The sequence below is a fragment of the Martes martes genome (assembly GCF_963455335.1).
Source record: "Martes martes genome assembly, chromosome: 9".
Lineage (NCBI taxonomy): Eukaryota > Metazoa > Chordata > Mammalia > Carnivora > Mustelidae > Martes > Martes martes.
In genome coordinates, this window is record NC_137896.1 from 116,676,099 (window position 1) to 116,699,835 (window position 23,737).

The 23,737-nt window shown below is 35.5% G+C and overlaps 1 protein-coding gene across 4 annotated transcripts in view; it reads right to left on the reverse strand.

Moving 5' to 3' along the window:
- Positions 1-23,737, reverse strand: part of PPP1CB (protein phosphatase 1 catalytic subunit beta) — a 42,348-nt gene that overhangs the window by 13,289 nt on the left and 5,322 nt on the right. For all 4 annotated transcript variants that reach the window (XR_013967400.1, XM_080813397.1, XM_080813395.1 and 1 more), the window contains exons 3-6: positions 7,504-7,635; positions 5,157-5,387; positions 2,514-2,618; positions 67-138 (exon numbers count right to left, since the gene is read on the reverse strand). Coding sequence is in view for 3 of the 4 variants with exons in the window: in XM_080813397.1 (XP_080669523.1) it covers positions 67-138; positions 2,514-2,618; positions 5,157-5,387; positions 7,504-7,635 (540 nt within the window). In the remaining variant the exon portion in view is untranslated. The remainder of the gene's footprint in view (positions 1-66; positions 139-2,513; positions 2,619-5,156; positions 5,388-7,503; positions 7,636-23,737) is intronic.

The window sequence follows — 23,737 nt, forward strand, 5'->3', positions numbered from 1 at the left end:
ACAAACATTTGTTATGTAAACATTTTACATAAAACAACTAATTAAAGTTCTCTGTATACACTCAACCTGTATCAGGGACATCAGTGGGTCTCATAATTCTCCGAATCTGCTCCATAGACTGCAGGTCTGGTGATAGTCCTATAAACAAAAGATGAGTCATACTATTGACATCTAAGCAATTTTCACTCAAATTAAGAAGCATTTAAAGTAGATTCGCTATGTAAAATTAAATATACTTAAGGTGTTTTTTTTAATGTTATCCCACTTTATATAATTGAACATTATGATTAGGATCCACTTTTCCTTACCAGGGTAATGAAATTCCCTTTCATTTCAAAAGATTTCTCAAGGAAAGAAATCTTACCACTCTTCTTTCTTTCCAACCATTCCCTGCCCTTCCACAGAAACATATCCAATTTCAATACTTTTTACCACTTCTATCACTTCTTATCACCCAATATTAAACATGTTTTCTTCCAAGTTTAAATACCTTATTCTATCCCATAAGACCTTCCGACATCCCACTCCAACATGCTCATTATCTTCATAAAAGTATCAGAAGGATAAGCAAGAAAAAGCACATTGAAACACTCTGCAATCTTTATAGAGTAGTACATAAATATAAGCTAGTATTTCTTTTATAGATAAATCCAAGTGCCATTACATACTTCTACATTTCTATTTTTAGCTATACCAACGTGCAAGAGCTACAATTTCCTAAGTGATTAGTATCTACTATAAAATGTTTCAATTAATAGAGTGATTTATGTTCTAGCAGAGAATAAATCATTTTTTACCTCAGGCCCAGACAAGTATCATCTACCTTTTTCAACATTTCCCCACTTAATTCTTCCTGCATATTGACAAAAAACTAATTTTCTTACAGCGTTTTTTTTTTTAAAGATTTTATTTGTGTATTTGACAGACAAGAGATCACAAGTAGGCAGAGAGGCAGGCAGAGGGGCTGGGGAGAAGCAGGCTCCCCACCCAGCAGAGAGCCTGATGCGGGGCTTGATCTCAGGACCCTGGGATCATGACTCGAGCTGAAGGCAGAGGCTTTAACCCACTGAGCCACCCAGGCGCCCCATTACAGTATTTTCATAAATTATTTCCCTATACAAAAACCCAATATGGTAATTAAACCATTCAACAAACTCCTGTGCTCAGTATTAAAATCTCTATAACTTGATACGTTATCATTCACCAACGTGTACTTGACGTTTTAGTTAGGCCAGTCCTCACACATTCCTTGAACTAGACAACATAAAAAAGACTATCTCAAGTTCTCTTCGCCTCTCCAAAGTCTACTTACCCTCTAAAACCCACACTTCCATAAACATCTGCCCAAGAATTCTCTCCCTTTCCAGACTTCATAAAAATTACTCACTACAAACACTTGACATAATTAAATTCCTTTCATTATACAGTATCTGTTTTGAAATAAACTTTATCTTTCTCTTAAAGATTTATTTCATTTCAGAGAGAGCGAGAGAGCTTGTGTGCATGGGGGAGAGGAGAAAGAGGGAGAAAAGCAGATTCCCTTCTGACTGTGAAGCCCCACACAGTGCTTGATCCCATGACCCTGAGATCACAACCCAAGCCAAAACCAAGAGTCAGACACTCAACTGAGCCACCCAGGTGCCCCTGAAATATACTTTTCCTTACTCTTCTGGAAATACATATTTTGTCAACAGGTTTTTAATTTCTCAAGACGGCCAGATCAAACACAATCTGTATCTTTTTATGGCATCTAGCCAATTGCTAGACACATAAGGTTAGTTTTTCAAATGACCTTTCATATATACTTATTTAACAAGTCACACAGAGTAACTTATTATTCTGGGGCACCTGTGTCGCTTGGTCAGTTAAGCATCTGCCTTCAACTCAGGTCATGATTCCAGGGTCTTGGGATCCAGCCCTGCATTGGGCTCCCTGCAGGGGCCTGCTTCTCTCTCTCTGCCCCACCCCACTGCCCGTGCTCTCTCTTGCTCTCTCGGTCTATCTCAAATAAAATCTTAAAAAGAAATAACTTATTCTATCAAAAAATTGTATTAAAGATGAAAGTGGACACATTACATAAAGCTCAGAACTCTTGGCATATTGGGAATAGTAAACCCAATTACATTTGGATTCTAATGAAAGGTATTTAAAATAGGCAGGAAAATCATCACAATCCTCTCATTTTTACTGATAGTAGAGGTATCCCTCTGTCAAAACTGAGGCAAAGGGAAGACATTTTTTCAAAGAAAACTATAGTTATCCTCCTCGCATGTGAAATTCTTAGAGACAAGTACTGAACTAAATTTTCATTTTCATTACGTATAAATAGTCATAAATTTCTGGTTACTAAGAGAGATTTTAGCCATTATTTAGAACAGTTCTAATGATTTGAGTTTTCACACCTGTACTGCTTTGTTTTCCCACAATATGCATCTTAGTTACTATAGGTCTTTCCTAAACAATGTTAGGACAGTAAAAAAAAATCCATAAAGCAAGTTTATGGATTAGTTTACCTCCATGACAACAGAAGATCTTCTCATCCACAATGGCAGCTATAGGCAGACAATTAAAACAATCGGTGAAGGTCTTCCACAATTTAATATTAAACCTTCGTTTGCCTATGAAAAGAATAAGCAAATAGAATAAATAAATCTATTTTCATGTTATCTCATAGCTACAGGATTATGAATAATTTCAATTTTATTCTTTACATAGTACTTTGTTTTTTCTGTAACAAATAAATATTTCTTATACACTTTTAAAAACTAACTTTCAGCACCTTCCTGTAAGGTTAAAAAGAGCCTGCAAGATGGCCATGGTCGCCAAATTGTGGAAAGAACCAAGATGCCCTTCGAAGGACGAATGGATAAAGAAGATGTGGTCCATATACACTATGGAGTATTATGCCTCCATCAGAAAGGACGAATACCCAACTTTTGTAGCAACATGGACGGGACTGGAAGAGATTATGCTGAGTGAAATAAGTCAAGCAGAGAGTCAATTATCATGTGGTTTCACTTATTTGTGGAGCATAACAAATAACATGGAGGACATGGGGAGATGGAGAGGAGAAGGGAGTTGAGGGAAATTGGAAGGAGAGGTGAACCATGAGAGACTATGGACTCTGAAAAACAACCTGAGGGTTTTGAAGGGGCGGGGGGTGGGAGGTTGGGGGAGCCAGGTGGTAGGTATTAAGGAAGGCACGTATTGCATGGAGCACTGGGTGTGGTGCAAAAACAATGAATACTGTTACGCTGAAATTAAAAAAAAAAAAAAAAAAGCCTGCAAGATTGTGCTACGTATTTTATGGAACAAATATATCAAACACTTTTGTCTTTTAAGATCACTATAATAAAACAATTTTGAAAGAGTCTAATAGACTACTAGTTTTTCTTTTCCACTCAATATGCACATTCGTTAAATACCTACCCAAATAAGCAAAAGTGAGAGGGTGCCTTTAGAGACTGTCCATTTTGACTCTAATGCACTGAGTAACACAGCATAAATTTATTGCCAAGAAAGGACAATTTCCAAGTGCCTGATTGGTATCCACTTCTGAGTGAATTACAATTTGGCACTCTTACAGAAAGTATAAATAGAGACACACAAAGGCTATAATTTTCCTGTAGTCTAGCATAAAGAGCTACAAAAAAAGACAATCTCAAGTGTATGTTCACCTTTTTAGAGTTACTTGATTTTCCTGAACTGGACAGTAAGTTGCAGCAACTAACCCAGGGGACAGAGGAAACACATAAGCACTAATTTCCTAAGTTTTTATGCCATAATTTGCCACTCAATGAAAAAGTACAACTAAATGATTAGCATCTACTATGAAATGTTTCAATTAATGGAGTGATTTATGTTCTAGCAGAGAATAAATCATTTTTACCTCAGGCCCAGACAAGTACCATCTACCTTTTTCAACATTTCCCCCACTTAATTCTTCCTGCATATTGACAAAAAACTAATTTTCTTACAGTATTTTTTTTAAAGATTTTATTTATTTGACAGAGATCACAAGTAGGCAGAGAGGCAGCATTTAAACCCAAAAGCAGTGTTTAAAAGCTGTTCTCAATTTCATTTGATGTCATTTCTATCCTTGAGGATATTCAAGTCCATACTTTATCCTTAAGAATGCACCTCTACTCCTGATACAGCTTTAGAAAAGTGGTTATAGTCAGATGTACTATAATCCCCTTCCTCTCTACTGGTCTGATTTAAACAGTTGAAACCATACATTACACCTTAGAAATAAAGATGCAATGCAAAATGAAATGTGGCCATCAGTCTTATTAGAACACAGCTCCATGAGAACAGAGATCATCTATCTTGTGCACTGCACTACATTCTTAGTGTTTAAAGTAGCGCCTGGTATATAACACTTCCTCAAACATCAGTTAAATCAATGATTATATAAACCAAGGAGATAGGAGTTTGAATAGGACTCTACCGTATTTAAGGTTGGAAAAAAGCAAAAATAGGTTCTAATGGAGACTTCAGCACCAAAAAACAATAAATTCAATTTGAAAATCACTTAATTGGTTCTAAATTGTAATTAACCAAACATATATTCTTTCCCATGGTCTAACAAAAGCAAAAGGCCAAATTCAAATGTAGTAATTTAGTACTAACACTTGGAAAAAACTACTACAAAACACAAATCAGTGATTTCTTACTGATGAAAAAGAGTACAGTAAGATACACCAGAGTAGTTAGTATCCTTATCTCTAGGTTTATAGGCAGAGATTAAAATTTCAATACTAAACTTCAACTTTTAAATAATTTCATACAACTTTTCAATATTTCTTATGACACAGGGCCAATGAGAACTTCCATCATATCATTAAGAATGCTGAGAACTAAAATCTTAACGGACACTAGAAAAGTAAACTAATTACACGTGGGTCTTTCAGTTGTGTAAACTGCAGTCAACCTGAAATAACACGACCAAGGAGAGCCCAAGGAACCAGTTTAATTAGTAACATGTTTCCCAGTTTCAAGGCCCTCTTCCATGAAAGACTCTTTTTGGTCCAATGCTTGATAAATTGTAGTTTTTAAAAAACTGAATCAAAGGAATTTTTTGAACTGGAAAATTCTATTAGGGAATATTTAGGAATTTTCCCATTAATAAAAAATAAATTTTTATTTTTACTTACATTCATCATAGAACCCATAAATGCGATTGATGCTAGCACACTCATGGTTTCCTCTTAACAGAAAGAAGTTCTCTGGATATTTGATTTTATAAGCCAGTAGCAAACAAATGGTTTCCAAAGACTGCTTTCCTCTGTCCACATAATCTCCTAAGAAAAGATAGTTGGCTTCTGGTGGGAAACCTCCATATTCAAATAATCGCAGTAAATCTGTATACTGTCCATGAATATCTCCTGAAAACAGAAAAAGCCAATTTTAGAACACTTGGTTACTGGGGGAAGCAACTACAAATGATTCCCAATGTTTACACCCTTGTGTAATCAATCATCTCCCCTTGAATGTGGGCTGGAGCTGGTGACTTGCTTCTAACAAAGAGGAAACAGCAAAAGAGGGGAGGGCTGTCACTTCTGAGATTGGGTTACAAAAGATCATGACTTCCATTCTGCTTGTACTCTTCTGTCTTCTCTCATTCCTGATGCAGAAGCTGGCTGCCTTACGGAGAAGAACACATGGCAAAGAACTGAAGGAGGCCTCTGGCCAACGGCTCATCAGGAACCAAGTTCTCACAATCCACGGGCCCATAAGTAATGGAATCCTTTCACTGAGCCCTGAGATGAATGCAGTTCCAGATGACACCTAGATCACAGCCTCGTGAGAGACCCAGAACTAGAGGAGACAGCTAAGCTATGCCTGAATTCCTGACACACTCAAACTGTGAGGTGATAAATTCACACAATTTTAAGGCATAAAATTGTGGAGTAACCTGTTATACAACAGATAACTAATACAGTTACCCTTATTAGCTGGTAGTTTAATAAAGGTTACTTTGTTATACCAAAAAGTTACACAAATAGCCAGAATTTAGGAATATTTAGTATGACTAACTTCTTTACCCTCAAATTTTTTCTGTATCAAAGCATTTGAAAGAGTACCTTAGAATTTGAATCATTTTACGATGTTATAAATAACTACATTTGCTTCATTTAGAGTCACAGAAAAGACTGATCATTTCCAGAAAAAAAATTTTTTTTTAAGATTTTATTTTTACGTAATCTCTACACCCAACATGGGACTTGAACTCACAGCCTTAAGATCAAGAGTTGCGTACTCTATCAACTAAGCCAGTCAGGCTCCCGTCCACAAAATTTCATGCTACTTCTTACTTAAAGATGATACACTAAGCTAATTCATGTATTTAACAAACTTTTCCCTAGCTAATTTCTTTTATTAGTTAGGTATTATACCAAGGAACACCAAGCACATTACTTAAACACAGAAGAAAGCAAAAAAAAGTATTTAAAGATCACATCAAACACCTGCAGTTTACAAGGTATGAATGTGGATCACCAAGAAACATGCAGGACAATGAAAATTTTTACATATAGAAATAATTTTTGATGGAGCAAAAGACGACGATTAAGTCCATAAAAGCTACTTCATAAACACTAACAGCCACTACAAGTTATCAAATCAAAAGCCAGTATGATACATTACTTACCCCACTTTCCACTGTTATATGAACTATAGAAAAATACTTTCTATACAACAGTTCATTTTTTTTTTTAAAGATTTGTTTATTTATTTATTTGACACAGAGAGAGAGAGATCACAAGTAGGCAGAGAGGCAGGCCGGGGGGTGGGCAGGCTCCCCACTGAGCAGAGAGCCCGATGTGGGGCTCCATCCCTAAGACCATGACCTGAGCCTAAGGCAGAGGCTTAACCCTCTGAGCCACCCAGGCTCCCCATACACAACAGTTTTTCTGGCTGTAACAATGCAGTAAGGTTGTGAGTTTTTGTTTTTGGACAGAAGCCACTGTAAGACTTAAAAGAACAAATATAAACTGTAATGTTATATCATCTTCAAAATAAAATCATAACAAAGGTAGAACATCATAGATACTGCCATACTGACCCCTAAAACTCTGTTCTTGTGTTTTTTTAACTGGTATATCAGAATGCCTATTTTTCCACATCCCTGACAACACTGGATTATCAGTTTTTGACATTTTTTTTTTCAATCTGACTACAGTTTGGGATTTGTTTTTAAATTGCATTTCACTAATTACTAGTGAGGCTGAGGATCTTATGTTTATTGGCCATTTGAACTTCTTCTAAAATCTGTTTTTAAAAAAAAACTATTGTATTGTCTTTCCTGTTTCTAAGAAACAATCTTACACAGCAATCTTTGTAACATCATTTTAGGGGTTTTAATTTTTATATTTTATGTAATCAAACCTATCCATCTCTCTTAAACATAAATTGTGGAATGTTCTCTCTAGATTACCTTCAATGTAAATTCGGGAGAAAAACATTCAAATAGACTGTTTCCAGCTCTACCTATTTACATACCACAAATTTTCAGCGGCGCTTCCAACTCCAAAAGAATAGGCTGGCTGAGAAAGATTTCCCGAGACTTGATACATAAGCCCCGAACTTCTGCTTCAGTCATCTGCACAATCTTTCCTGGACGACATCCTCGTACTGTTAAACAATAAGTAAAATGGTCAGTTTTTAAGAATTTATCTACGAAATAATAATCCTTAAAACAAGTCATGCCCATAAAGATCAAGAAGGTCACACAGGCAGCAAACTACCAGATACCCTGCTGTGTCCTATGGTTAACAGTAAGACTACCCAGTGATCTTTGGCTTCCATCTCTATTATTGCTGGTTCCTGATTATGTTCCTCAAGGCTGCTGCCACAGAAACACAGTCCGCTTTGTTCTCCAGGGTCCAACCTCACAGCCTAAGTGATCCAAAGGGTTGCAGGGACAGCACCTTTGAGGACAGCGCACTCTCTCAGCAAAGTCTTACATTTAGGAAAAGGCCAAAATCCCATCATTAAAAACCAGTGATTATGAAGAAAGGGAAATTAAACAAAAAGTGGCCGTCGGATTATGCTGAGTGAAATAAGTCAAGCAGAGACAGTCAAGTATCATATGGTTTCACTTATTTGTGGAGCATAACAAATAATATAGAGGACAAGGGTAGATGGAGAGGAGAAGGGAGTTGAGGGAAATTGGAAGGGGAGGTGAACCATGAGAGACTATGGACTCTGAAAAACAAACTGAGGGTTTTGAAGGGGCGGCGGGTGGGAGGTTGGGGGAAACCAGGTGGTGGATATTAGGGAGGGCACAGATTGCATGGAGCACTGGGTGTGGTGAAAAAACAATGAATACTGTTACGCTGAAAATAAATAAAAATTTAATTAAAAAAAAGAGTGGCCGTCGGCAGGTGATTTCGTTTTTTCACACACTTCCTTGGAATATTAGAAGCAGGCCTAAGAACTAACCATCCCCCCCTCCATTTTCCAATCAAAACAAAACAAAATTTAAATGGTACCAGACAGTTATTAAATTTTAATGATTATGTTTACAGTAGGGCATTATATGAAAAAACTCTAAAAGCTATTTAGATGGAGAAAAGCCACTTTTCAAATGAATGAGCAATAAAATCCATGAACTAATAAGTAACTTCTGGAATGGAGTGGGGAGGAATGGTACATTATTTGCCCTACTGAACTGAACTTGTAAATCATTGCCTCTCATCATTATCTTCTCCACTGGCTCTCTCTAAATAGACTCCTAGCTCCCATTTAATCTTAACTGAAAAAGGCATTTAAAAAAAGGAAGCAGAGACTGTATCTCTCTATGTCCCTACCACTTCCCACTTCCAATTAAATCCACACATTTCTTATTAAAAAGTGCTGATTCTTTTGTAAGGTTGAGAGGTTTAAAAAAAAGAAAAAAAAAGGCCCCCACATGCAAAAGCCATCCGTGTAGCTATTCCATTAATATAGTAGTATCTAAGTAACAGAAGAGACAGAGACATTGCTGAAATGTGCTTTAGCAAATATGACAGTTAACAAGATCATCCCTAAAATTCAAACATGACCAGCAGAACTGCTTTTATTACGGGAACTTTAGCATAGATTCTGTATTAGTACTAGCTCTCAAACATCAATTATCTACTTCCCAGGGATATCTGGATTTTTCTAAGACCAAAATGGGCACCTTACTTTGTATTTTCCATTAAATATCTACAATACTAGCTTAGATTCAATTCTCTGTAAAATTCTTAACCTTGGCATTACGTTTTAAAAGCATGAGAAATGATGGTTACAAACTACAGCCCTATCATCAGTGCATCAAGTACCTATCTACTTTTTGGCATACTAAATAGTATTTTTCTCAAAGGATTAAAAATCTCTCGTTGATTTCAGATGACAAATGTTTACCTAAAAATAATTATTTAAAGGTAAGAGCAATGGACAAGACAAAGAAAATACTTTTGGCTCCTTTTAGAAAAGTTTCTACAATTTCTGTTATGATTCTGTAGTAATAAAAACACTTTAGGTTACCAACATTTAGTTGTAAACTTGATGACAATCATTATTAAAACCAGTGTGGGTCACTTTGATGTGACAACTTAAAGTTTTAAATTATAATGGTGAATACTTTATCTCATATTTGTTTTATTTTCTCTGTAAATTATGTATTTAATTTTGATCTCCTAAGTAATTTATACTAAGGTGTACTTTGACTAACATTTTTACAGAGCTAAAAATGGTTCAACTTATAAGTCATTTTAATCCATAGAAACTAAAAATTTACCCAAACAAAAACATGCCCCATGAAATTTCACTGATTTTGAAATGCATGTTTTTCCCTAATTAAAGATCTATCAAGTTAGGAGATGCTCTGCAATCAGTAATTTCTTACAATTTTAATTGGCAGTCACTTTAAGCCTTTCAGTAGCATATAAAACTAGTAGTGCCTTTCGTAATCAAATCACTTCTAAGAGTGAATGAACTGCAGCTAGGGAATCTAAGCATTTTTCTAAAGGTTAGGCATTTGACAAATGACCAAATCTTAGTTCTAAATTAGCTAAATACTTGGGAAAAGATGGCAGCCAGCTAATGGCAATCCCAGCTGTCAGTTCAAAAGTCCTACTCCCTTATGTACTCCCACCAGTTAAGTACACCCAAATTTCCAAAAGCATTTCAAATTTCTCCCAGTCATCTGAAAAAAAAGGAATAAATCAAGGCAGTCTGTTACAAAGGGGAACTAGATCACTACCACAATATCCATGAGACATTCAAGAATTTGGGTATGAGCTCAGATGCAAGTATCTAGCTGGATAATGAAGATACTATAAATCTGCACAATTCATTAGGTACAAAGCAATTTCACATCAATCGTCTCATTTAATCCCTTTGATATCCCAAGAATTAGAAAGGGAAGTCATTATCTATACTATACACGATAGAGTTAAAAACCTTGTACAAGATGAGGGAGCCCAAGTTTTATTAAGAGTACAGAGAGTAAAAAGCAGCAGAAAAAAATTTAGAACCAGTCTTCTAACTCAAAACTCTTTCTCCTCTACTACCACAAAAAAAATTTTAGTCAATAGTTTACAAGAGAAAAATTTCAGCAGGTAATAATTACAAACCAGTTAAAAACACAATTATAGCATACTGTTTAGAAAATACTTTGAAGTATCACACATATACAGTACAGTACACTAACATTATGGGCACTTACTCAATAAATTTTAACTATGTCTACACTTAAGTAGCCATCATCCAAGACACCTGTGTGGCTTAGTTAAGCATCTGCCTTCAGGTCAGGTCATAATCCCAAGATCCTGGAATTGAGTCCCACATCAGGCTCCTTGCTTGGCAGGGAGCCTGCTTCTCCCTCTGCCTGCTGCTCCAGGGGGAGCACTCTCTCTCTGACAAATAAGTAAACAAAATCTTTAAAAAACATATTAAAATAAAAAAAGTAACCATTATCCACAGGCAAGATACAGAATACTTCCAGCAGCCCTGAAGGCTCCCTTATACCCTTAACCATACAATAATAATGCCCAAGGTTAGTATTTTTACCTTGTGATTAATCTGACCCATTTTTGAATTTTGGATAAACAGAAATATACAGAGTATATACAGTGTATACTCTTTTGCTCATTGAAATCTATCCATTTACTGTGTTCAGCAGCCACCTAAAGTACTGCATTGTATCAAATACCACACTGTACTTATCAATTCTATTGGGTCACTTCTATTTTGGCACTATTGCAAATGCTCATGAATATTTGCATCTATTTCTCTGGCGTATATATAAAACATAGGAGAACTGCTGAGTCATAGGGAAGGCTCAGCTTAATTAAGAAGTTGATATAGCCAGCTTCCTAAAATAGTTATACCAATTTACAACCCACCAACAATGTTGCTCTACATCTTTACCAACACTGGGTGGTATTAGTCTTAAATTTTAGCTGTTTTATTGGGTGTATCGTGGTATTCAATGAGACTTCAATTTGTTTTATCCTGGTAACTAATGTTGAATATCTTTTTATGTGCTTAATAGGTCATTTAGAAGTCCTTTTTTGTGACGTTCATTTGGACTGTCTCTTAAAAAACTGATCTGTAGAAATTCTATGTCCCAAATGAATCTTTTGTTGGAGCCATGTATTAAAAGTATTTTTTCCCAGTCTATGGATTGCTTTTTCTCTCCCTCATGCTTTCTTTTGATGAAGTTCCTTATTTTAAAGATTTATTTATTTATTTGAGTGGGGGAGTGACCATGGAAGGGGGAGGTGGGGAGGGAGAGAGGGAGGGAAAGAGAACCTCCAGCAGATTCCCTGATGGGCTCGATCTCATGACCCTGTTATCTTGACCTGAGCCGAAATCAAGAGTCAGACGCTTAACCCACTGAGTGACCCAAGTACCCCAATAAGTTCCTTATTTTAATACATTTAAATCCATCTTAGTTAATTTTAATCAATCTTTTTTCGTCACTGTGTTTTACATCTTGTTCAAGAAATTTTTGCCTCCTTTAAAGATATTTCCTTATGTTTCCTTCTAGATTCTTTAATGTTTTCTCACCTATCTTATTTGATAATCCTTAATTTTGTGTCTGGTTTGAGGTAAACATCAAGTTTCATTTTTATCCACACAGATATCCAACTGATTTAGCATCTTTTATTGTAAAAACCACCTTTTCTCCACAGAACTGCAGGGGTAGTGTAGAAAAATCAGGTGACCATATACACGAATGGGTCTATTTCTGGAAATTCCATACAGTCCCATTAACCTGTTTATTTTTACATCAGTACTACACTGTCTTAATTACTGTAGCTTTTTATAAAGTCTTGGTATCTGGTAATAAAAGCATTCCAACTCTGCTAAGATTGCCTTTGCTAATCTAGGCCCTTTTGTATTTTCAAATATGTTTTTAAATTGGCTTTTCTATTTCCCCACACCCCAACTTGTGGGAGTTTTAATTAGGAATAAGTACAGTTCAGGGAGAATTATCTTAACAATTTTGAGTCTTCCAATCCATAAACACGATATCTCTTTTATTTAGGTTGTCATTTGTTTCTCTCAGCAATGTTTTGTAGTGTTTATGTGGCAGTCTTGCACATTTTCATTAAACTGAGTTGAGGGGACACTGCTGTGTAAACATGGTTTCTTATTTCATTTTCTAATTGTTTGATATTAGTATCAATTTCACTGATTTTTGAATACTGACTTTGTTTCCTATTCTAACAGTTTGAAGATCTCTTTGGATTTGCCAAGTATACAATCATATCATCTGTGAAGGCAGTTTTACTTCTTTTCCAATTTTTGTATCTTTTATTTTTCTTCACTGAATTGGCTAGGACCTCCATGACAATGTTGAAAAAACTGTGCTAATAGTCTTCTTTGTCTTGTTCCTGAACTTAGAGGAAAGAGCATCCAATATTTCACCATTATGATAGCTACAGTTTTATACATACTCTAGTTTGCTAAGAATTTTTATCAGGAAAGGTGCTAAAATTTTTTTTCCCAAAGATTTTATTTATTTATTTGACAGAGAGAGATCACAAGTAGGCAGAGAGCCCGATGTGGGGCTCAATCCCAGGACCCTGGGATCATGACCTGAGCTGAAGGCAGAGGCTTTAACCCACTGAGCCACCCAGGCACCCCTGGAAAGGTGCTAAAATTTATCAAATACTATATATTCTCATCTATTGAGATAATCATATAATCCCCCATCTTACTCAGTTAACATGATTTATATTGAGTATTTAGCTTCCCTTGGAATCCAAGAATAAACCCCACCAAATTATGACATTATCTTTCTTATTGTAAGATTCAATTTGCTAATAATTTGCTCATGATTTCTGTGGCTATATTTATGAGATAGTGGCTGGTAATTTCCTTTCCTTCATATCTGTCAGATTTGGGTATTAGGGGTGTGATTTTAAAACAAAAAAAACAAGTTGGGAAGTGTTCTTTTTCTGTTTTCTGTGACAGATTATATAAAATTGACCTAATTTCTTCTTTAAATGTTTAGGTCAGTAGTGAAATCAAATGGGCATGGAATTTTCTTTTTGAGAAGTATTTCAAGTATAAATTAATTTTAACATATGTAAGACTATGCAGATTTTCTATTCCTTGTGTCAGTTTTGCCAAATTGAGTTTTTCATCTAAACTATAAAATTTATTAGCCTTGTTTACAAAATCTTTTGTCCTTTAAAATACATAACTTTTTGCTAAACCACTTGAGGATAGACTGCATATATACATCATGCTCCCTTATCAATGTATTACTTCCTAAGAATATTCTCTTACATACAGCACAAAATAAGTTTATCAGACTCAGGGAATTTAACACTGATATAAATCTTCAATGTGAAGAATAGACTACAATTTTAATAACTGTCTTAATCACATCCTTTATAGCATTTTCTTTGGCTCTTGAACAGAATTCAAGCCAGGATTACATTATTGCTTTCAGGTGTTCCATGTCTTTACTCTCCATTACTAGTCATGTCTCCTGTATCTTTTTTGATATTGGTAATTTGTTTTCTATTTTGTACGTTATTAGTATTTCTAGGAGGTTTTTCATATTATTAATCTCTCAACAACTTTATTTTAAAAAATTATACATTTCCTTTTCATTTGATTCATTACATTTGATTTCTGCTCTTATCTTAATTATATATCTTTCCTTCTACTTTTTTGGGGGTTATATTTGCTTATTCTTCCATTGTCCTGAAATAGAAGTTTAATGTTCAGACTCCCCCCCATACACACACACACACACACACACACACACACACAAAGCTATAGATATCCCTCTAAGCATTGCTTTTGCTGCAATTGCACAAATTTGACACGTATTTCGTTATTATTCAGGTCAACATATTTTATAATTTTTTAACTGCTATTTCTTTGTTAGCCAGTAAGATATGTAAAAAGACACTGCTTATTTCTAAATATTTGAGAGTTTTCCAGTTATTTGCTACTGGTTTCTAGTTTATCATTAGTGAAATCAGAGAATCTGAGACCTTGTTTCTTTCAAATTTACTGAGATATGCTTCGTGGTGTATCATATGACATATTTTAGTAAATGTTCCATACATATATTTTTTTAAAGATTTTATTTGACAGAGAGAGATCACAAGTAGGCAGAGAGGCAGGCAGAGGGGGGCGGGGGGAGGCAGGCTCCCCGCCAAGCAGAGAGCCCGATGCGGGACTCCATCCCAGGACCCCGAGATCATGACCCTAGCCGAAGGCAGCGGCCTAACCCACTGAGCCACTCAGGTGCCCGATGTTCCATACATACTTGAAAAGTGTGTATATCCTGTAGTTGTTGGGTAAAGTGTTCTATGTGTGTCAATTAGGTCAAGTTTACTGTGTTGTTTAAATCGACTAGATCCTTGATGATTTTTTCCCTTTGTTTTATTAGTTACGAAGAAAGGGGATTACTTAATCCACATGCTTGTGGTTTTGTCTATTCTAACCTTTTGGTTCTATCAACTTTAACTTTTTTGTGTTTTAGATCTATAAAATTAAATACCTAAAAAATTTAAGATTGTTATATCTTCCTCCTGAATTCATTCTTTTAACATTAATCAATACCCTTCTTTACCTCTAGTGATACTTCTTGCCTTACTTACTATTGCTGACATATACAGCCATATATAGCCAACCAGGCTTCTTTTGGTTAATATGTATATGATGTATTTTTCCCACTCTTGTACTTACTCATCTGTACCCTTAAATTTAAAAGATGTCCCTTGTACATAGTAGAATTGGTCTTCTGGGCTTTGTCTTGACTATTTACTCCTTTCTTATTTACTATAATTACGGACGAAATTGAGTTAAGGTCTACCATCCTGTCACTTGCATTGTTATCACATGTTCTTCATTCCTTTATTTCTCTTTTCTTGCATTTCTTTGGAATAATCATTTATCTTTAATTATTCCATTTTCTCCTCTACTAGCTTTTTAGTTACATATTCTTTTTCTTTTGGCAGTTACTCTAGAGATGACAAATGTTCTTTTTTTTTTTTTTTAAAGATTTTATTTATTTGACAGAGAGACAGACAACTAGAGAGGGAACACAAGCAGGGGGAGTGGGAGAGGGAGAAGCAGGCCTCCTGCTGAGCAGGGAGCCCATGTGGGGCTCCATCTAATCCCAGGACCCTGGGATCATGACCTGAGCTGAAGGCAGATGCTTAATGACTGAGCCACCCAGCTGCCCCAACAAATGTATTTTTGACTGAGTTATCATTTTCTAGCCTTTTGTTCTATAGTTGTCCTACACTGCTTCCACATATTTGAAACCCTACAAGCCGTAGTTATTATTTTAAATAGTATTAATATATATTTACACATTTTATCCTTATTGTTGTTCATTTATTTCTGCAGTTCTCTTCTGGGATTTTCTTTCAACATGAACTTTAATACTTTCTAGTACCAGTCCAAATCAATACATTTTCTCAACTTTTGTGTCTTCATTTTGCCTTCACTTTTGAAGGACATGCTCACTGTATTTAGAATTCTAGGCAGCATTCTTTCCTTTTCCTTTGCAGACTGAGAGGCTTTTCTATTGTTATCTGGTGTCTATAGTTCCAAGTGACTTATCAACCATCATTGCTCTCCTAAAGGTACTGACTTATCTCCTCTGGCAGCTTTTAAGATTTTCTTTTTCTTGATTTTTAGCGGTTAAGTCTATGATGGGTCTCAGCAGGGTTTTATTTGTATTTTTGCTACCAGAATCCGCATAGCTTCTTTAATCTGTGTTTTGGTATCTTGATCAGTTCTGGAAAATCCTTGGTCAATATTACCTCCAGACTGTATCCCCTTTCCTCCTGGGACTCCCCCATTATGCATGCTAAGCCTTTCGACTATCTCCTGCTTTATTTCCCCTCCATTTTTCCCTCAGCACTACATTATTTCTATATAACTCTTTTTTTTTCTAGCTTACTACTGCTTCTGTTTCTAGTGTGCTAATAAGCCCAACTCTCAAATTCTCATTTTTAGCTCATGTATTTTTTTTAGTTGTAAAGTTTCCAGGACTCTGGTAAAATTTTCCATAACTTCTTATCTTGAGCATATTAAATCAGTTACAGTCTCTCAGTGATAATTCTAACATCCGAATTATCTATGGATTTATTCCCTTTTTTCCTCTTGATTTTTGGCCAGTTAAGCCTGTCAGCAATGTCCTGTACATTTTGCTGAATGAAATATCTGATTATGAATGAAAACTGTGTAAGTTCTAGATGACAACCTTCTTTTTAGCAGGAGTAGGTAGAGTGACAATGATTTACATTTTCTTGAGGGCTATGGTCCACTTCAGTTTTGCTCTCAATCTTAAGGAATGGCCATGATGGGGTATCAACAGAAACCTCAGAGTGTAATATAGCCTCTCTAACTTGGCAGTCTTCAATTTTTACCTCTGGCACTAGGATAATGCTGGAATCTCTACTCAGAATTTTAGCTTTCCAGTTTCTGTTTTCTTCTGGGTTTCTTAGAACCTTCTCTTGCACGTGTGTACCTTAAAAGTCAGTCAATGACTTCAGGAGGGCCAGACTACAGATTTTAGGGTTAGAGTTTATGTGGTTCTCTCCTCTTTCAGATTGATGTTTCAACTGTTTTAATGGCCTCAGACATCCATCTCTCCTCTATTCCAGTAAAACTGCCACTTTTTGTTTGGGATCTATTCCCCTATACCTCCAGGAAAAAAGCCAGAGTGATTGGTGAGCTTACTGGTGCTTACCGTTTCTCAAAGACTGAAACCCTCAAACATTTCCTGTGTTGGTTGCTCAAGTAAATATAGAAAAGGACATAAAATATGATTAATGGCCACACATTAGATTCAGATGATTACATATAAAGAAATTTAAAGAATACCTTGCAAAAAGGCCTAGACACTACAGGCCCTAACCCCATATTTTACCAGTCCTAACTCAATCAGTCACACTATTTTGGTGGGAACATTAAAATCTCCTCCTCCTGATAGGTAATCCTTCTGCAAAATCACATCTACATCAGGAAAAGGGGAAAACATGAAGATCCAAGGATCAAATCCAGCCCAATGCCTGGTTTTGTGAACTGTTATTTAAAAAAAAAAAAAAAGGAAAAAAGACATAAAAATTATATAACATCTCAGTGTCCATATGTAGTGTTTTACTGGAACAGAACAACTCTTGTTATTTTTTTTTTCTTCTTCCCACCGTTATGTATTATCTATGGGCACTTTGGTCATACAATGGCAGAGTACATTAGTTACAACAAAGACTCGGAGACTGGGCATTCCCCCACTTCACACTGCTTCTTATGGTACTACAAATTTCAGAGATACAGTAATAACTCAAAAGTGTCTTGAGTGTCATGCTTGTTGCTGTATTCCAACATTTTGCTTTTAGTACTGCAACATTCTGATGTTATTACAGTGCATACTTACCCTGTTAAATCAGAAAAATAGAATGCAAATGTTACACTTTTAAAGCACATTGGAGTGTGGATTATTTTGTTACTGAATTAGATGGCTAGACATTGTATTTGTAATATTACAACTGTGCTTAAAAATATGTATATATATACGTTCACGTTACCAGAATAAGCACTCATCACAACATCCCCATTTCACCAGAGCAACAATCAGAAAAACTTAAAAATTTTAAATAGAATCTCATCAAAGCAGAATCTCTTCACAAAAATAAAAATGAGACTGCAACCGAAGTTAAGTTTCTAACTGGCTCATGTGTTAGCAAGAGAGAAAAGCCATTTACTAATGGTGAGTTAATGAAATCAAGTTTGATTGGAAAAGCCAAAGAAATATGTCCCAAGACAATAAACTTATTTAAGACTATTAACCTTTCTTTAAAAACAATTCTTGAAATGTTGAGGACAATGAGAGAAACATCAATAACCAGTCAAAAAAAAACAAAACAAATTATTTTGAGTGGTCTTCCTTGGCTCTTGGGGAGTTGACAGATACTACTGATACTCAGCTGTTTCTTATTTGGGGAGCCAATACTGAATTAAGTGACTGAAGTTAGCATCTATGAATTGTCTCTGTGGAACTACAGGCAAAAATATTTTCAAGAGGAAAGCCTGGGTGGCTCAGTCTGTTAGTGTCTGCCTTTGGCTCAGGTCATGATTCCAGGGTCCTGGGATCAAGCCCCACATCCGGCTCCTTGCTCAGTGGAGAACCTCCTTCTCCCTCTGTCTGCTGCTCCTCTCTGTTTGTGCTCTCTCTTGCTCTCTCTCTCTCTCTCTCTCTGACAAATAAATAAATAAAATCTTAAAAAAAAAAAAGGCAAAAAAAATATTTTCAGGTAGCCAAGAAAAAAACAAAACAAAAAGTGATGGTGGCAAAAATACAAATGGAACTCAAAAAAACCTAGTTGGACAATTTTACAAAGCTTATGAAAATTTAAGGTGTCTATAGTCTATGAAGCAACTGATCAGCAGAATGGCATTTAATTTTTTGTTTTTGTTTTTGTTTTGTTTTTTAGGGGGAAGAGGCAGAGGGTGAAGCAGAGAGAATTTCAAGCAGGCTCCCAGCCCAGTGCAGGGCTTGGATCTCATGACCTTGAGATCACTACCTGAGCCAAAATCGACTTAACTGAATGAGCCACCCAAGTGTCCCAAGAGAAAGATATTTTAATCGATCAGGTATTGTTGAACCAGTGGTATCACTAGTGAATGTCATTAGTGTTCATGAACTTAACCACTGTCAGTTCCATGGATATTTGTCAGAAATAAAAACTGAGTATCCTGAATTGCCCCACCACACAGCAGTATGATGGCCTAATAGTGACAGCTTTATTTTGATTCTTTTGAGCTCAGGGCCAATATACTGAAATTTTTCTGAATGACAACAATCACTATCAATACTACAGGGAGTTTTATAAATTAAGATTTTGTTGCAAACCTGATGGTGTTTCCTAATAATTCAATCTAAAACGTAAGACAAAAAATACTTACACGCAAAACATATACTGTGGTTAATTCACTTTGATAATTAATGCTGCCTGAATCACAAGCAAATGTCAAAGCTACTTTATACACTCCCAGTGCTGTCAAAAGTAAAAACAGGATATTCATTTCCTCACAGATTTGCAATGAATATATTTTCTAAGCTCAAACCACAGTTCCAACAACATTCTTTAGATCTCAATGCTAGTGCAAAATATATCAACATCTATTTAACTGTGTAGTTGAGGAGCTTCTACCTAGCCCTCTACTGGAATTGATTAGTGTGCAATGTGATGACATTCTAAAAGGCAAGTATCAAGAGGGGAGTAACAGAATTCTATCAATGCTTTCCAAATGATGACTAAAATCATTAACTAAAATCATGTGCTTGTGGATTGACAGCAGTATTTGGCAGTACCTATCTGTGTTAAAAGATACCTTCCAAGATGAAATACGAAGATCTCATTACAGATCAGCATTAACAGATGAACACTTGCAACTGAACCTCAATTAAACAAGATACTATCTTCTCCCAAAAGAAATCCCCTCTTCCTATGACTACACAAATTGTACTCGTTATATTTCAAATTTCATATTCGCGTAAAAACTTTTTCAATTCAGGTCTGTCTTTTAAGTTACAAATGGTATGTGAAATACAGGTGTTTTTATGAGTAGTTTGTATAAACTAAATTTTATGTTTCAATAACCATGTGCTATTTTTTCCAGCAAGTTCTAATAACTGTCTTCTCTAAAATAGAAAGGATGCCAAGAAAAAAGAAGCAACGCCACTACTATCATGTTTGCCCCACGAAATCTTAGTAATCTTCACTAACCTTTAATATTTTAATTCACACTTATTCTACTCTATCCTGTCCCCCCAAATTTACTCAAGAATATATATAAATCAAAAGCAAAGTTAACTTAAATCCCGACCTCTTAAATTTCCCAAATTTTTTTTCTGTAGGATGAAATGGCAATTTCACCATTATTTAACACATAAGTCTCCCTTTAAACCACAAAAAGTAAAAAAATTTAAAAAAAAGTAAAAAAAGTAAAATTTTCACAAGTGGCTAAAATGTGGAATTTGGGTTTTAAGTGAATGAATTAGGCAGCTGTCATAATTTCAATTTAAATCTCCTGATAGGAATAACTAATGTGGCCTTCAGGAGCTCTGTGCAATACCTCAAACTGTAATACTGTGTATATACATGAACGTATTTTTCTGAAAAGGCCTATGGCTTTCATGAATTCTCAATTCTCTGTGAATAACCATAAGTTAAAAAGGGATTCCAGATACACTGGTAAACAAATAATGAGAAAAGAGTAAAGAAAAGTAACAGATATAGGTGAGAGCCAGATGTTTCAGGAACAGAGAGAGAGTACCCTAGCTCTATAGGATCAAAGTGTTATCCCCCTTTTCCACTACGCTGACAACTGCATGGTACAAAATAATGGTGGACAAAACTGCTAGCACCTTGGCACAAACCAAAGCAGTGGCGCCAAACTGTAGTGGTAGTCGTGATGGCGTTCACTGCCATGCACTTTCAGTGAAACAAAAAGTCCAGTTTCACTGGAGAATGCCCTCGAGTAATAAAAATTACCAATTTTATTAAATCTCCACTACTGAGTATGTCTTTTTAATATTCTGTATAATGAAATGGAAAGTATCCATGAGCATTTCTGCTGCATACCAAAGTGCAATGGAGGTCTTTAAGAAAAGCACTTGTGTGACTGTTTTAGCTCCAAGCAGATCTAGCCACATTTTCCACAGAAGATTTTTATTGTAAAGCACAACTGACAAACTATAGTTATTTACACTTAGATATTTAACAGATACTCTTGAAAATGAACAAAGTGAGCCTGTCATATCAAGGAGAACAAGTGACAGCATTTGTGTTAATGACAAAACCCAAGCTTTCAAGTGAAAATTAAAATTTTGGAAACCTTGTACCTAGCACCATGAATTTGACAGCTTCTCCATACTTAAAGACTCTTCAGATATCTTGTAGTATTAACAATTATGATTTTTTAAATACTGTGTTAGATGTGTCAACGTTTGAACATCTGAGTAACTTGGTTTAGCTGGTATTTCCAAATGACCAATGCATGTGACAAAGAATGTTTAAGATACATTTAAAGTGCAAGATCACTGGATTTTCATGTAAAGTAACAAAAAAACTCACCGATACTTCAGATGCCACATTACAACTAAGCTTTAAGAAATTACTACTTGTTGATTTTTAATATAACATGAAAGAATACCCACAATTATCTAAAAAGACTACTAAAATACTCCTTCATTTTCCAACCCCGTATCTGTATGATTAACTCCTATAAAGCCAGACATTAGAGAGATTTAGTTATCACTATTTTTGTTGTTTTAGAAAGCATTATTTATGCTAACGTGTAATGGGTTATTATTTATGAATGCATTAAAAATAGATATTTTAAAATTGTTTTATTTCTAATACAGTACTCATTAAGTCACATAAATAAAAGCTCTTGTCCTCTATTCTTTTTAGTAGTATAAAGTGGTCCCTGGACTCAAAAAGTTTGAAACCCACTGGTCTAGTCCCTAGCTAAAAGAAGGCATACAACAAATCTCCTTAAATTACCTTTCACCACCGTGTTCTGCCAAGTATCTCTGTCCCTCAACACCAACACTAGTATGCCAAACCAGATTACAAACTCTGGATGATGGAAATAGGAAAGAAGTGTTTTACACATACATACACATATATGACAAAAGTGGCTATATGCAATTAACATAATATAGAGGACAAAATATGTGTTAGATCCTCACACAGAATAGTCTTCTCAAAAATTACTATGGGGAGTGTTCAGGGCTCAGCAGCATAGAGAGTCCTCTATTACCTATTTCTCAGTTCAGGTTTATACTAAACAGTAACAGCAGCTAATTCTCTGAACTTTTATTATGTACAATGAATTGTTCAAAGTGATTTATCTGTTCAGTCTCTAAAGATATATTATGGAAGTAGATATTTAATACCATCCCCAATATGCAGAAGAAACTAAGCCAGGGTTGAAATTAAAATACATGCAGAACCTGTACCCTAAGCCAGTATAAACATGGCCTCCCACTGTATCAATCCTGATGTATCTTGAGAAAATACATAACTGAGTGAACATCTGATTATCATTCAGGGTTAGCTACTGCAGTTAAGGCCCAATATTCATAAAATACATTCCTTATGGTCACTGTATAATTTAATCTTTCTCTCTCTCAGAAGCCTCGTCATTTTCTCTGATTACTGTGGTTCAATTATTTGATTAATATTCAAATAACATAGTTGAAACCTACAAATACCTATGAAGTTTCCTTCTCAATTTACTAACTGAAATAAAAACTCAGTGTAACTGAACTATAACATTCAAGAAAGCTATATAATAGATGTCCTTAAACTTCATTTCTCTCAATCTTGAAAACAGTAGGTAAAACTAGGGGAAAAGTTAAAATGTTGTTAGACAAATACTCAAAGCAAGAAAATGCTTTGGTCAATCTCTGATTGACTAGATGGGGAATTTAGCGATATTCTGATGAACATTCTGGGAATGAAATTCCCTTACGGTGAAATAAACTGTATCAAAACCTCCAAATTACACAGTGTCAGCACATATCACGATCCAAGGGCAATGTTCCTTCAATTAGATAAAGACCTCTTACTTGTCCTTGCACAGATGCAGGTAAATTTGGGAAGGCAGAAAGAGCCCTGAGGCCAGGGATTTTTAGGAAGATATATACACCCTCAAAAATCACTCTGCTAGACATGTGAACAGAGTAAAGGCAGAATAAAGGACAACTGCCACTGTCCTTTTACTACTTTTTTCTACTGCATTACAAGTACCCACCTAGACCAGGGACTGAATTCCTCCATCACTAGGAAAAGACTGGCTACTGGTTATTTATACTTGCTTGACTTCAGAATGAGTTTCTGTATTTTTATTCTTCTACCTCTAAGTGAAGAATAAAGACTATTTCCACTAAAGCATTTTCAATTTTATCTAACAGATGGAAAGCCTCTGTTGTATGGTGTATTTCAGAAAACGAGGTGTAAAAAAAAATTGCATTCCACCTACTAATAACCAAGACTTCGAAGGCAATCCAATTCAATCCTGGGGAAAGGTTGAGGTTGTACAAGAAAAGAGATGGGACCCCGATGACTTTCTCCTTCCTATATTCACTGATCATCTATGTTTCCAGGGAAAGTAGGCCTTGAAAGGGTTACTTATAGCTGCTAGAAGGGCAGTGACTTCTGTGCCAGGGTATAAATTTGTATCCACTCAAAATTAAATTCTAGAA